This window comes from Mesoplodon mirus (assembly GCF_964341445.2).
Source record: "Mesoplodon mirus genome assembly, chromosome: 1".
Classification (NCBI taxonomy): Eukaryota; Metazoa; Chordata; class Mammalia; order Artiodactyla; family Ziphiidae; genus Mesoplodon; species Mesoplodon mirus.
In genome coordinates, this window is record NC_138976.1 from 208,741,385 (window position 1) to 208,758,134 (window position 16,750).

Genomic DNA, 16,750 nt, shown 5'->3' on the forward strand with positions numbered 1-16,750 from the left:
TTTTTTTCCCTCTGTTCTGATGTCCCTAGATTTCCTCTTTTATCATTTTCTGTTTTAAGAATTTCCTCTAGCTATTCTTTTAGAGTAAGTCTTGCTAGTAACAAATTCTTTTAGTTTTCCTTCATTTGAGAATGTCTTGATTATCCTTTTACCTTGAAAGATATTTTTGCTTGATATAAAATTGTGGGTTGACAATACTCATCTTTTAGCATTTGAGAAATGTTGTCCTTTCATCTTCTGACCTCTACTGATTTCTGATGAGAAATCCAGTATGATTCAAATTGTTTTTCCCCTAGAAGTTAGGTATTGCAACATCTCTGTCACTGCTTTCAAGATGTTTTCTTTGCCTTAAGTTTTCAGAAGTTTTACTATGTTATGTCTGATGCGAATTCTTTTGGATTTAACCTGTATGGTGTTTTCTTAGCTTCTTGAATCTTTAGGTTTATGTGTTTTGCCAAATTTAGGAAGTTTTCAGACATTATTTCTTTGAATACTTTTTCAGTCCTGACCTATCTTCTCCTCCTTCCAGAATGCAGTGACAAGAATGTTAAACTTTTGTTATTATCCCACAGATCCTTCAGGCTCTGTTCATTTTTTTCAGCTTTTTTGTTTTTAACTCTGCTATTCAGAATGGGTAATTTCTATTATTATTTCTTCCTGTTTATGGATTCTTTCCTATCTCTTCTATTCTGTTGTTGAGCCCATCCACTGAGTTTTTGTATTTTAATTATTGTATTTACCAGTTCTAATATTTTAATTCTATTCTTTATATCTTTTACTTGTTTACCGAGGCTATTTTTCACTTGTTTCTATTGTGTTTGTAATTGCTCTGTGAAGCATTTTTGTTATGGCTGCTTTACATTCTGTCAGATAATGTCAACATTTCTCTCATCTTGCTGTTCCTATGTACTGATTGACTTTTTTCATTCAGTTTAAGATCTCCCAGTTCTTGGTATAATGAGTAATTTTCAATTAAAACCTGGACACGTTAGGCATTATGAGACTCCGGTTCTTATTTACAGCCTCTATTTTAGTTGACTTTGTTTGACATTACACTGGCGAGGGAAAGGGAACACTACTTCATCACTGATTAGTGAGAGAAGTCCGGGTTTGCTATTTAGCTTGCATTGACACTGAGGTCAGGACTCCTTGTTACTTCTGGGGTGGGGGGTGGGGTGGTGGTGGTGAGGGGTAAGGTGATGCAAGAAAGGAGTTCCTGCTCTCCTCTAGACATCCACTAACACCTCCCCTGGCCACAAAGATTAGGAATGCCTCCTTACTGCTCCCCATGTGGCCTTCACTGACATCTTGACAGGGTGGTGGGATATGTGGCCTCACTACTGCTGGGCAGTGGTGAGGAGAAGAGATGCCTTGTTATTGCCTGATGGGGACAGAAGTTTAGGCTCTCCCCGTGGTCTACAATGACACTACTGGGCAAAAGAGCTCGTTATCACCCAGGTAGGATGAAAGTCCCAGCTCACTGCTTGGTCTTCTCTGACACCACCATGGCAGTGAGGGCTTGAGGGCCCTCAGCCTGGCAAAGGTCTAGGCTCCTCACTTGGCTTTTGCTGGTGTGAATGGTAGTAGAGCCTAGTTTCTTTTGTCTTGCTTGGGTAGAGTAGAGCAGTTACTGTCTGGAAGTTTTTCTGTCTTGCTAGGTTGCCACTCTCCTGGTCCCACCTGCAGAGAGCAGGATTTTGTTGGGATATTTACGTCCATGCCCATTGGCATTTCCAGATTGCCAGCTTCTTCAGCTCCAAGCCTGGGATATATGAAGCAAAAAGAAAAACCAGGGAACTCTCCACTGTTTTCTTACTTGTTCCCAAGATCCCTATTTGGTCTGCCTTCTTCCCTCCACCATTAAGAGTCTTCTTATGCTTGTTTTTATATATCATGTCTGGGATGTTTAGCTGTACTTTGTGGGAGGAATAGGGAAAAGTATGTCTACTCCATCTTTCTAGAAGTGCTAGTTCAATCACTTTTGTGGATTCATTTTGATGACAATTAGAAAGAAAAAGTTATCCAATTTTACCAATTCTCTTGTAATAGCCTTAAACACATTCATAGGCTTAATTAAAAAATAAAATACAAACAATGGAGTTCACTCTTACCTTGCTCACTGCCATCTGTACAAATGTTAAGATTGACATATGCACAAGCAGGACCAGGCATGGAAGATCCTCTGGTGAGTGTAATTTCCAGGTCAGACCCTTTTAACTAAGCACATGAGAATATGTGACCGGCTACCTGTAGCATCTGACCACAGTGTCGAATAAGAGCTCTATACAATTCTGAGAGCATATTCAATCTCAACACTAAAACAATGAAGAGCTACAATTTTTCCCCTCTTTTTTCCTTGTTCCTTAGAAAACATGCAAAATAGAAAATGAAACCATCTTGTAACTTGTGCCACTGAAAAGACAGTCACATTCAGGTCCTGCTTTTCTATTCCATTTGTCCCATACAAAGTAGAACAGGGCAAGGAACATATGACTGAATAAATGACTAACTGATATAGAAAAGAATTTTTATCAGATATACTTCTGAATTATTGACCAATACCTTTCATGTCTTGGTCAGATTTTCAGAGTTACATCTAAAATGTACGAACAGGAAGTGAAATTGTATTTTTATGTAATAACCTACTACCATAAAAGTAAACTGCTTTTCAAGTCAATTGCTCTTTATGTTTAACAGTAAGCACCAGAATCCACAATACTGACTTTTATAGTTTTAGATAAAACAGCACCATACAGACATCTAACCTGGCAATTCTTACGTATATCCTAGTTACCTTCCCAAAGAGAACAGCTCTAATTTCCTTTTTTTCTCTTCTGGACTCTACTCACTATTCTCCAGAGCAATACTTCAGGACTGAGTACTATACTAATTGCTACCGGGGGACAGAACATCGAGATATAACTACATAAACTTAACATAAAATCTAATCCTAAATCTCTTAATGTTTAACAGAACTCAGAACTCACCTGCATTTTTTCTTGAATAAGGATTTCATCTGATGTAGGAACTGGATATGGTTTTAAAGGAGACTTTATGGTGGCAAATATGAACTCTGTGTGGCTTTCGATAACATTATTCAGATACTTTCCTTCAGATTTTGCTTTATAATAAACTGTTATTTCATCAGTTGGAACCAGATTGCACTGAAAGCACATAGAGAAAATTTAAAAGGGAAGCACATTTGTCAATTGAAATGTAAGGCGCTGTTAAGCAGGACTGATGATCCCACACTGAATCATTATGGAAGGGTACAGTATCCTGACCAATTCTCTGAAAAAAGCAGTGATCAAGTAACAACTCATAAAGCTCTGAACTGAGACAGAGGTTACAAGTATCCCATTATCTGCTGGAGTGGCCACCTCAGACCCTGAACTAGAGGTCTCAGAAAACTGGCCAGAGGAGGAGGACTTGTGGGAGCCCTCCTTGGGACAGAAGCTCCCTGGCTCTCTCACCCAGTAGGGGCAGGCAATATGTTCTGTACACCTGTCCTGGCTCCCAACTAATGAGGAAGAACCACCTCACTCTGTCCAGATCCAACAATCTCTTCCTGAGCTAGGAGTCCTTCCACACTGACTGCATCTCTGCCCTTCCTTAGAGACATTTGCTGTCAGCTCTGATGACCTTATGTGCCAGTCAGGAAGACTATCTATTCAGAAGATGGCTTTGTCGAAGCCCTAAAGAACTGAAAAAGGAGGACAAGGAGCACATGTTAGCTGAAAACTTCTGAGCAGAGAAACAAAAAAGCCACATCCAGCTTGGGAGTGAACAAGGAGAGAAAGGAAGTGGCCTACCTCTCCTAAACAGTACAATCTGAATGGACCACAGATCAGTGACTAATCATCATTAATGAATTACTATGGTTTATATTACCTGCCTCTCCTCTCCTCCCCCAAAACCAAAACAAATACCAAACAAAAAACCAAAACAAAACTTCAAAACAGTAGCTTGTTCTTAATCTGACAAGCTGACCTTTTTTCGAAGTTTCTGGATACGATTGATGACTTCCCGAGCCACTCCTTCATCCACCATTGACTGGTCAGGGGTGACGTCTAAGAGAACCAAAGCCTGTAGGAATGAACGGTGTACACCATGACAATCAAATATAGAAAAACAGTTCTTTCAAACTCAGCAAAATGGTGTTTAAATTCTCAGAAGTCTATAATGTAGCACTATTTAGTCACACACCTGAGCTAAACACAAAATTAACGTGGTTTCTTTACGTTTTGGTCCTCCTTTGTAAACAGCTATTCCTTCATCTCTGGAGAAAGGTGAGACTTTTCATTTTTCTTCTGTAGGGTGCTGCTCATAGGAGATGTCTGAGACCGACTTTCAAGAGAGTCTCTCATGTAACTCTGCTTTTTGTCTATCTAAGGAATAATATCAAGTCTTCTAATAAATAATATCACCAGTCATGAAGCTGTTACAGCAGCACAACTTTTCACAATGGATCCACCACAAACAAGTGCACTGAAGAGCTCAAAGCCGCCATCTCTGTTGTTTTCTTTAACCATGACTCTATTCTTTGGTTTGTTGGTGTGATTCAAGACACAGTTTCTACAATGGGCCACCAAACTTTTTCTTTTTTTTTTTTTTTTTTGCGGTACGCAGACCTCTCACTGTTGTGGCCTCTCCCGTTGCGGAGCACAGGCTCCAGACGCGCAGGCTCAGCGGCCATGGCTCACGGGCCTAGCTGCTCCACAGCATGTGGGATCCTCCTGGACCGGGGCACGAACCCATGTCCTCTGCATAGGCAGGTGGACTCTCAACCACTGCGCCACCAGGGAAGCCCACACCATACTTTTTTATATGGTTTAGTTTAAATTGCCACCTTCTTGTCAACTTTAACTACTTTTTTACCTCACTGGTCATAAAGGCTGTCGATGATGTGGTAATAATGACAGTGTCACTTCTATTATAGAGGGGAATATACATATAAATTAGGCATCATCCCCATTTACATTTTTGAGGACACTCAATCAGAGAAGTTAACAAACTTGCTCCACTTCATGAAGGCACAGGAGACAAACTGGAATTGGATAATGTGTCATGGCACGGCAACCATGGCCCACAATACACAAATCATGTCAAGAAACTCAGAAGCATCACAAACAACACTTCCTTAAGTATAGACGACTTCAGGACTCTCTCATTTGGCTGTAATCAGAAAGGACTGCACCCTCTCACTGTTTACAAATCTCTTTCCCTGGCCCCAATTCCTTCTTTCCTAGTTTCCTCACCTTTGGCTCCTTACCACTGTCTGCCCACATGGAGTTCTGTCTACATCATATTTAAGGCTCTGTGTATGGGAATTCCCTGGTGGTCCAGTGGTTAGGACTCGGTGCTTTCACTCCTGGGGATCTGGGTTCAATCCCTGGTTGGGGAATTAAGATCCCATAAGCCACATGGCATGCCAAAAAAAAAAAAAAAAAAAAAAAAAACCCTGTGTAAAGGCTGGAGGAGGTTGGCTTGCCTCATACGAGGCATCTTCCCCTGTATGTGGCATATTAAGCACAGAGGGACTCCAGCAGGTCCCTCACTCTCACAATGGAGACCTTACAACCTATCTGCCTGGAGAAGTCTGGTCAAGAGTGAAGAGAGACGCTGTGATCCATTACAACAAAAAAAACACAGACCCCAGAATGCAAAACTGCTTGTACATCCTCTTCAAGGGGTGCTCTCTAACCACCCCCACTGCTACCCCAGACTTCAAATAGGAGCACTTATTTCTACTGGATAACTTATCAAGTACAGTAATAAGAATTGACTTACTTTTCTATCTCCATGACAGACTCATTCCTTGAAGGGTGGGATTACATCTTACTCATTCTTGTATGACCCAACACTTAGGACAACTGCATGCATAAAGTCACAAAATATCTATTTATGTATTCATTAAAGAAATGCATATGTCAAGAAGTTATAATAGAGGAGTTTAATAAGGCCAATCTAAAATAAATAACTGGTTTATTTTACCCTGAGACAAGCTGCCAATACTGTCAGGAGAGGCACAGGTAAATGTTTTCTTCTCTTATGTTCTTATTTTTTGGTAAAGAAATATTCTAGGGAACAGAAAAATACCTGAGCATCTGAGTGTGCTTCAAACTGTGTCGTTCCACCTGTTGCCTGATCAAAGGTGTACATGAGGCGGATATCTTCTTCATGCAATTCATGGCCTTCCACAACAATGGTCCCTATTGGGGAAACAACTGCCACTGTTACTCAATCAGTACTCCACTCCTCAAGCTGCCCTGCTACCAATATATTTTGCCACTCTTTAATAAAACCTTCATATAATCAAGCTACACAGTCTTCAAGAGATCATGTCCTCTGGACTCATGTCATTGTTCAGGTCAAGGATGAGACAAACTTTCTGTAGACTGCACCATGCTATCTTGAGGACACTTAAATCACCACTGATATTTACTGTTGCATATAAGCTCCCAGGTCCAAAGACGTGCCAGAAGGCAACGAATCTCCACCATAAACATGAGCAAGCATGTTTATGATGGAGAAAGCATGCTATAATGAAGAAAGCACAGTCTGTAGAGTCAAACTGGACTTAGGCCCACCACTCATTGGTTGCAGGACCCCGGTGTTCTGTTATCTGCCTATCAGAGTGCAGTGAGGGTGAAAAAAGGTAGACAGTGTGAAGTTCTGAGCATCACGCCTATTCATGGTAGGCAGAATGTATAAACAGCTAAGGATGGCAGTTCCCATCATCAGGAAAGCCTACTATGGTAACTCACAAATGATCTTCTTGGTCTTTGAGCAACTGGCTGTCATTTTCACTTTATGTCACTGCATTCTGAAAACTATTTTGCTTTCCATCAATGCAGAACAGTCCATTCAGAAACTATAGCTTAGAAACTGTAGGCTTTCCATTTCAAATAAGGTTTATTTGAGGAATTTTTAATATTTTGGCTAACTGGTGAAACAACTTAAGATTTGTGACTTAAAGGCTGATCCTTTAATTTTGTTAATTTAACAAATCAAGTGAAATTAGTACTGACTCAACTTTTAGTTGCTAGCCTCCTATGTTTTATAAATTTTACCTAAAAATTTGGGGAATCTTAGGGCATTTCCCCAATTTCCATAACTACCCATCTGATTTCTGAATCTTTAAATCTTTCCTCATGACACTTCCATGCTTATGGTTTTCAACTTCAGAGGGAACCCTAACAATCAAACAACTCATGCCCTAGGATTGCTACAGGATGTCAAGTGGCCATAATTAGACCACATATGATTTGAATCATGGCAGAGCTGAGAACTCCTGGGCACCCGGAAAAGCTCCCTAAAGATTTCCTTCAGTGTACTTATCAAAACTATGATTATGTCCATAAATCTTTAGTGTCTGCTAGCACCATGAGGGTAAGGACAATGTCTGCCTTAGTTAACTCTAAGTTCCCAGTGCCAACCAAACAGAAGGGCCTTAAAAAATATTTGCTGAATGAATGACTCCAGTCTTACTCAATTGAGACCAACATACGTATTCTAGATATTTTAGAGAAACTATTGTAAGTTCTGGCCCAGTCCTCCTTCGCAAGAAGCCCCAAACCTCAATGCTAAACCCCTTTCTCTAAAAATACTTAAGTATTTTAAAATTTAAATTTAAATTTTTTTTTTTTTTGCGGTATGCGGGCCTCTCACTGTTGTGGCCTCTCCCGTTGTGGAGCACAGGCTCCGGACGCGCAGGCCATGGCTCACGGGCCCAGCCACTCCACGGCATGTGGGATCTTCGCGGACCGGGGCATGAACCCGTGTCCCCTGCATCGGCAGGTGGACTCTCAACCACTGCGCCACCAGGGAAGCCCCTAAATTTAAATTTTGAATTAAAATTAAAACATAACTCTTTTCTTTTGAATATCTTCTAGTCTTCATTCTGGCACCTCTAAAAAGTCACCATCTTTTTCTCTACAAGCAACATCTGATAACAGTAACACTCTATACCACTGGCTGGTGAATCTCAGGGGATTCTGCTCTCTCATTAGGGTAGATTTTTCTAGGCCCACATTAGCATTTATTGAGTTCAATGGTAACGTAAGGTCCACCCCTCTGACTCAGTAATTTCTATCTAGAAATCTAGCCAAAAGGAATCAATTCCACAAAACACTTATATGTGAAAATATTCACTGAAATATTAGTTGTACTATTAAAAGAATGGAAACAACCTAAAGCACCAACAATAAGAGACTGGTTAAAGACACTATCCGGTATCCACAGGAAGGAAAATATTTTCAGCACTTACTGAAACAGCATTTTAAAGACTAATAACACACAGAAATGTTTATAATGTAAAGGGAAAATGCAGCCTAAAAATATAAATAAAAATAAAATAACATAAAATGTAAAAATATATGAGTGAAAAATGTGAAATTTAAATTATAATGTGATTTCCATTTTGTAAAGCTGTAATTATATAAATCAGAATTTTAATAGCACCCCAGCACCTAACACAACAAATACCAGACAGTAGGCACTCAATCTACATTAAATGGATGGGTGATCGGTTATGGGTCATTTTTATTCTCTTTACTTTATTTACTTTTTTCTAAATTATCAGAATTATTCATAATAAATATTTTTATGAACAGAAAAAAAAGTTCTTATTTAAGAAAAGGCTGTGACAGTAGAAATCAAAGAGGAGCCTAAGTATGAGAGCCTAAGTATGAGACACCCATCAGGTTGAGGACACAAACGGTGCCCCCAATAAAACAGATACCCACCACTCTCCTGGAACTGCTCTAGCTCCTCACTGCTCAGCTGCTTGATGGATGTCATCACCATCTTGAAGGCTCCCTTCAGACGCTTCCCCAGGACCATGTGATCTGGTTCTGCCCTTAGGCGAATGCCATACTTGTTTTTATCTGTAGATAATGTAACTTTTCTAACATTCAATTCCTATATTTGGTAGGCAAGGTGAAATAAAAAAGAAATGAAAACATGTCCACAAAAACTTGCACACGAACATTCATAGCAACATTATTCACAACAACCAAAAAGTGGAAATAACCCAAATGTTGATCAATTGTGAATGAATAAACAAAATGTGGTATATCCATATAATGGACTATTATTTAGCAATATAAAGGAATGGAGCATGCATACATGCTATAACATGAATGACCCTTAGTGCTAAGTCACAGAAGCCAGACACACAAGACCACATATTGTATGATTCCATTTATAGAAAATGTCCAGAGTGGGCACACCCAGAGATAGAAAATAGATTTGTGTTTGCCAGAGGATGGTGGGATATTGAGGGGAAAATGGTGCATGAATGCTAAATGGCTACTGGGTTTCTTTTTGGGATGATGAAAATGCTACAGAACTGTGGTGATGGCTGCAGAGCTCTATAAATAATACTAATAAATAATTGTATGGTATGAAAAAATCCTGTCCAGATCAATCAAGTTGAGCCTAACGCAACTAACAAGGACTGTAGCATTAGAAATATGGACTTCATGTTTAAGGGTAACCTTTGCTCAAGAAATTTCAAAGCACCACAAATCTAACTATCAATTAACCAGAAGAATCAGTTAATCAAAACGTTTCGGGACTTCACTGGTGGTCCACTGGTTAAGAATCTGCCTTCCAATGCAGGGGACGTGGGTTCAACCCCTGGTTGGGGAACTAAGATCCCACATGCTGCGGGGCAACTAGGCCTGTGCACCACGACTAGAGAGAAGCCTGCGTGCCCCAACGAAGAGCCCACACACCGCAACAAAAGATCCTGCATGCCACGCTGAAGATCCCGTGTGCCGCAACTAAGACCTGATGCAGCCAAATAAATAAATAAATAAATAAATAAATATTTTTTGGAAAAAATCTTAACATTTCACGTCTCCATCATACTAGTTAGTTAAGGATTACTAACGTAGCAGGAAATGGTGATTGCACAGTAGGAAATATGAAAATGAGATATCATGGAACTGTCAACTGAAGCAAATTATAGGGAAATTTCTGGTTTTGCTATTATACATTATTATATTATTTGCTCTCAGAGTGATTAAGCTATTCTATTTAAATAATTCTATTTTTATCCATATCTTAAGCATTAATTATAGAGTTTATAGCTCTTTAGTTATAAACTCTAAGTTTCTAAACAGTTATAAACTCCTTGGTTTCTAATATTTGTCTGGAATCCTCAAGCAATTCAAAACCAAATATAGAAATTAATTATTTTCTATCATAAAGATTTAAATACTACCTGTGAAAGGAATAAAAATGAAATTTGAAATATATTTCTTTTTAAAACATCACAGGGTAAAAGCCTTTTGGGAGGATAACTGACATGACAGTTTAAACTTCTGACCCCAAAACTCCACTTCTAGGAACCTATCCAACATCCATACTGTGACATATTTGCATGTACGTACACACACACACACACACACACACACACACACACCCCTTTTGTCTGTAATCAGAAACCTAAATTTCCAACAATATAAGAGTAATTAAATTATGATGCAGTCAGGAGGTGAACAAAAAGAATAAATTAGATCTCTCATGTTTTAACATGGGATGCTATTTAAGAAATACTATAAAGTGAAAAAAAAAATAAGTTAAAAACTACATATATGATCCTCTCTATTCACAAATAAAACCAATGATGTGTGCATGTGTGTATATGTATGTACAAATGTTGTGTACACGTATGTAAAATGCTAGGAACAACCCAGCAGGAGATAACCTAGTGAACAAGTGGGTGATGAGACACCAGGGAGTGGCCAGGGTAAGAGGAGACCTACTTTCTACTCGATGCTAGTGCTTATTTACAACCAGTGTGTGTTTACTTGATACTTGTATAATCTGAAGGAACAAAGATTTTTTTGGTGTTAGTTATCAAAAAGTACTTTGGGGAAGAGAAGTGGATGAAAGGATAAATGATCCAACAAAGGTGAAAAATTCATGGACGTTGAAAATCACTGTTAAAGAATTACAATTACATTGTAAAAAGTCATGATGAATCTAAAAGCAAAGTGTAAAATTCCATGGATGGTTAAATTTATGTATATACTGATATAATAAGGAAAAGGACAAATGATACACTCAAAGTGTAGCTGACTAAAGAGTACTAACCAAAATAATCTTCCCAAGGTAAGAAGTCTGTTTCGACCAAATCAAACAAACCAACTGTCTTACCTCAATGATATACTTCTCCAATGACTTAATTTCATTAAGAGCTTCTGGATCCTGATGAATAACTACAATTTCTTTCAAAGGATACTAGAAAGAAAATGGAAGGGAAAGTTCATAAGCATCCAGTCCTATAAACTGCAGAAAAATGAATGTTAAATGTTTTATCTGAATCTCAAGCTCCAGACTAAGCAGGCATAACTAGTACTAAGTCATTCACACCGTTATTGCAGAAAAGAAATTTACACCATTGCTGGCAGCTCTTTATATTAAGAAAATACTCCAAAACATAATTATCTAGGTATGTGCAATGCAAAACAGAAATAAAGTCTCAAACCTTTATCGGAATAGTCTTGCGGTCTCGAATCACTCGCCCGAGTTCAATCACAGACTGCATTCTAGATACCGCACTCTCGGTTTTCTTGTCAATCAATTCCTCTCTGGTTGGTGGAGGTAGGGATTTGAAAGAGATTAGATTCAAAAGGAGAAAATTCCAAAGAACAGGTATGCTTAAGTGAGGAAGAGGGTCAGGCTAGAGATGTGATGGTGTAGCTGGGCTTCCCGGGGAGGCCCTTGGGAAGGACAGCACATGCCTGCCTTTGGGGCACACACTGAGAAGCAGGCAGCAAGCATGAGCCTGCTGCTTAGTGCCTAGCAGCTCCCCAAAGGGATCCCAACAGGCCTACCCACCCCTACCTGCCACAGCTCTACAGGGGATTCCACAGTAAGCATCCCTCCTATCCATTCTGTAGCCTGAGGAGCAGCTCAGGGGGGAGGCAGGGCATGGAGGGGCTGGGGCAGGGAGCTGGGGGCCCCACTTGAGTGCATCTCTGGCAACTCTCCTTCCCCTAGCCCAGGAGAGGCTTATGTATATTTGATTCTTACCGAACATGGGGCAGCATGAGGTAGTGGATACTCAATGTGTCCTTGTCCCGGACAGAAACAGGGTCAATCAGTGTCTTCAGATTCTGGTACATCAATTCAGTAAGAAAAGGGGTATAGGGGGCCTGTGTAAGGACAGAAGACATCGGGTCATTCATACGTAGCCATCATTAACTGATCTCAGAGTGAGAAGCAACTACATAAACATTTTAGAGAAATGATATGGTAATATGCACAGAAATGAACATGAGGTTACAAAACATGCCCTATGAAAGAGAAATGACCTCATTTTGAACTTGGTGAGCTAGACACTCATGAAACACAGCAGCAGGACTACAGCCAGAAGTGCCTAAAACATTCTTGAGGATGTCTATAATAAAAACAGGAGTCCCTGACCACATGCCAGTCAAGTCAACATGCAGAGGAATGAATGTCTCTAAACCTCTGTAAACTGGGGAAACACCACCTGCTTCACAGGATGAAGGGGAATGAGGTCAGACATGAGACACCAGGCAGGGGACCTGGTACAAAGCAAGTTTTCATTCCATGTACGTTTAGAAAATAAATAGAAGCCTTATAATATTAAACTGGAATAGCAGAAATAAGATACAGGAAATTAAAACTGGAATTTTTACTTGTATATCATTTAATTAATATTTCAATTGATAGGAACATGTCACAAGTAAAATACTGTTCGCAATATATTTTTGTTTGGTTAGCTATTAGTTCAAGAAGTTCCCCACTACTCACAGACAATTACAGGAATCTACATTAAGATGAGGTATGTCGCTCTTGAGTCTAGATGCAAGGACCTTGACCTGAAATGTACTGCCAGGGGTGAAAAGAAAGAATCCAGCTTTTAAAGCTAATGTTTTTTAGCCCTTATTTGACATACATAAGCTAACGAGATTTCTGAAAAGAAACTAGAAATTTAGGTTATTTTAGCACTTCTATTTCTATTTTTAGTGGAACAAATACAGAATAGATACAGACGGAGGACAGTGCAGCAACCAGGCACCACAAGCAGCCCACAGGGCTAGCACCTTACCATAAGTCTGCACAGAGAAAGCAGAACACTAAACAGGGTCTCCAGAGCCATAACACAATCCTCTATCCCGTTTTCACCCTAGTGAATAAAACACACACATTAAACTGTTAAAACCAATAGTTCATTGTAAGAAAAAAAAGATAATAAAAAGGGGAAAACTCAACCATAATTAAGTTACCCAGAGATAACTACTTTAAACATTTTAGTGTATGTCCTTCTAGATATATGTACATATACACACATACATGTACATGTGTATGTGATATAATTTAACAAAAACAAAATTATTGTTTTGTTGCGGGATTTTATCATTAACACATTTGAAGGCAGTACTGATGGACAGTGGTCTGGGCATCCCTCACTCCTTGTTTTCTACCATTGTTGCTTATGTACAGCTTAAGTCCTGGGACAGGATCCATGCTTCACTCACCCTATAATCCCCAAGAGGCTTAAGGACGAGTCTTGTCAATAAGGTAACTGTCCCTCTAGAGGTAGAAGTGAGGAGGTGTCCCTCTCAATATCACAGCTCTACCTAAAAACATCTGCAAAATATCTGCATGAATTTATTTCAGATTTTAAGAGGTCTGCTCAGTACAGTCCTGTTTGGCCTGAGACTTTCCCTCTAATATGAAGGTCCATAATTGTGTTTTGAAAATATGCAAGATGTCTTCTAAACTTATGCGTTCCCCCATCCATCAAATGGCAATACAGTTAATATGCAATTAAAAGGAAAAAGATAGCTTAAAAAAGTCAGAGCATTTGAAAATGCTTTTTCCTTTTAGCTGTTCGCATTTTTCCTCAACTCTCATACTTCCTACACTTTCTGCTCTTCCCAACAGCAGCCTGCACTTACCTTTAGTCTTCTACGGTTCATCCTGACATACCAATTAGTCAGAATGTCCACAAACTTGACCAGGCGAGGAACCACAGTATAGAGTCTGTAAGCTAAAAGTAACAACCGATCAGGCAATGAGAACACATAAGCATCTTGGGTGCTTAGGACAGGGCTGGATATAAGAAAGAGCAAGCAGCCCCTGCTATCCAAGGGCTGTCACACCTGTTAAGGAGGCAGAAGTACCAAAGCGAAACAATCAAAACTGAGGACGTACTGTATAGCTGTCCAGGTGTCTAGGGGCATGCACGAACCACCCTGTGAGCTACACGCAAACTCCCAGTGTCAGTGAGAAAACAGGAAACCCCGTATGTGTGGCTGAGGGGCCGAGGCTGCCCGCCAGATGACTCCATGAGGCACCATTTATCTGGAACTGTATCAGGTGGTAGTACCACAAAAGCCTGACTTCTTCCACTGTGCTACCTTGACCTCAACTAAGACAGACACATAAAAAGCTCTAATTAGATCCTAAGAGGCAGAGCATAGGGAAGGGCTTCTCAACCAGAGCAATTCTGCTCTGCAGGAGACACTGACCATGTCTAGAGAGACATGCTGGTTGTCCAACTGGGGAGGTGGGCACTCTTGGCATCTGGTGGGTGGACTCCAGGGATGCTGCTCAACAACCTACAATGCACAGGCCAGCCTCCACCACAGAGAATGACCCAGCTCAAACTGTCAGCAGTGCTGCCACTGAGAAACTCAGGCAGGGGCTGTGCATAAAATAGAACAGGGTTTCTAAAGGTTAAGATAGTCAAGGAAAGAAAGCTAAAAGAGGTATTGGACGGAGAGAAGAACCTTGAAGAATCAGAAAAATTTGAAGGCTCCCCTGAGGAACTCAGAGGGCAAGCAGGAAGTTAAGGGCGTCTAGCCAACTTTGTTTGAGGCCCAGACTTATCTTCAGGATTTTTGCCATTCATCTCCCCTTTAACTGATACTCTCTGTTGCACAAAAACAAACACCAAAAACAAGGAGAGTAAGACCAAAAATCATAAAAACACACCACAATTTATATTAAGAGTTCAGTGACTGTTAATGAGGTTCCTAGTCTAAGCTAACACAGTGGTTAAGTTGCCAAGGGCAGAGCTGCTCTCTGTTGCAGTTCAAAAAGACTAGCACTGAGGTGCTGCTAGACCAACACCTGGACCCCAGGCCAGAGGCACTCGCTGGTCGTACATTTCTAGAGAGGCAATTTTTGTGATCAGAGGCCTGTTCTGTAAAGACAGAGGCCCATCTAAGTTATTTCTAGGGTTCACTACACTTTTCACCTTCGAGGAAGCTAGACTGTTCAAGAGTTGCAACTCTTATAAGGTAAACAAAGCCCATATATAATAAAAGGGAGCAGCAGCTACCACTGAAATCACTAATACCAACTGCAGACTCTTCAACGATGCTACCTATTTAGTTCTCAGAATTCTATTTTGATGAGGGAGGCAAGGGCACAAAGCTGACAGGTTGGTGGAGTGGGAACTGCACTGGGCACTCTGGGTCTGGAGCCCCCCTCATCGGTTCAACGTGCACCACCTAGCCTCCTGCACCTGGCCCTTACCACTCGGCTGTGTGCACAACTGCTGCCAAACCTTTAGTTCCCAGGGAGACCAGGTCCCAGCCAAGATATACATTCTCAGGTCACAGCCGTTGCTGTCTAAAGATGGCAAGGGCCCCCAGGCAACAATCCCATTCATTTATATCACTCAGGAGGGAAAACTGGACACAGCTATGAGTAGGTATCCCAGGGAGTGTGGTGAGAACCCAAGTGCCGATGTCTGCTTTGCACACTCATTTCCATCTTCACTTATGTCAATCTGTCCAATAGTTTGACAGTCATATGACCCTTATTACATATGTTTAATAGAGTGGGTGTAGTCCTTCAGGATGACTGATAAAACATTCAAAATTTCCTGGACTAACCATCCTATTGTGCCAAGTACAGAGGCACCAACTATTCCACAAAGAGCTATGTACCAGCTGAGGAATGGAAGAACCCTGTATGAACCAGATTGCTCTGGCCTCTCGAATCCACTGGAGTGCAGTACCTGAACAACAGAACCTGGCAACCACAGGACGCTGGGGGAGGCTGGTTTATGTCACAAGGGTGCACACAGGGATGCCATATTTTCTCCCCTGCCCACAGACTTTATCAGACCCATCTCAGGTATCCAGGTTAACAGTTTCTGGAATTTCTCACCTTGACTTATGGTTGTTCCATCTCCAACTTCTAGGAAACCAACATAACCTACTTTTCCAACCTCTGTCTAAAACCAAATTCGTTGTTGTTAGGTAAGAGAAAAGTGGGGAAATGTCAACTTCATTATTGTTTTTCTGTATTTCCTAATTTTTCCAGGCTGAACAGGGACTACTTATTTAATAAAGTAGACCTAAAAATAAATTTAAAACATATTAATAACAACTACTACTTATTAAGTACCTATTATCTGCCAGCTACTGTATGTACATAATCTCCATCTGAGCCTTATATTAACTCTTACCAGGCATTTTTCGGAGAAAGAAATTGAGGCTCATAGATTAGGCAACGTTTCCCCCAGGGAACAAGTGGTGCAGTTGGGTTTTGAACTCATGGGCATCCACTACTGAAGCCTGTGATTCCATGGGCCTGTGTGGTATCTGTGGAGGGGTGAGGTCACTAGACATCCCCCCGAGACAATCTCTAATGCCTTGGAACAACACATTTCTACAACTAACAAGCCTTAAAATTATATTTGAGAAGTAAAGAGAAATATTTATTTATCTATTGTTCTGTATCTCTC

The 16,750-nt window shown here is 40.4% G+C and overlaps 1 protein-coding gene across 4 annotated transcripts in view; it reads right to left on the reverse strand.

The window, feature by feature from the left end:
- IARS1 (isoleucyl-tRNA synthetase 1) overlaps positions 1-16,750 on the reverse strand; it is an 81,621-nt gene that overhangs the window by 16,086 nt on the left and 48,785 nt on the right. For all 4 annotated transcript variants that reach the window (XM_082620210.1, XM_082620209.1, XM_082620208.1 and 1 more), the window contains exons 21-30: positions 13,947-14,038; positions 13,094-13,171; positions 12,049-12,170; positions 11,501-11,603; positions 11,170-11,253; positions 8,748-8,922; positions 6,100-6,212; positions 3,991-4,086; positions 2,988-3,164; positions 2,112-2,217 (exon numbers count right to left, since the gene is read on the reverse strand). In XM_082620210.1, coding sequence (XP_082476336.1) covers positions 2,112-2,217; positions 2,988-3,164; positions 3,991-4,086; positions 6,100-6,212; positions 8,748-8,922; positions 11,170-11,253; positions 11,501-11,603; positions 12,049-12,170; positions 13,094-13,171; positions 13,947-14,038 — 1,146 coding nt within the window. The remainder of the gene's footprint in view (positions 1-2,111; positions 2,218-2,987; positions 3,165-3,990; positions 4,087-6,099; positions 6,213-8,747; positions 8,923-11,169; positions 11,254-11,500; positions 11,604-12,048; positions 12,171-13,093; positions 13,172-13,946; positions 14,039-16,750) is intronic.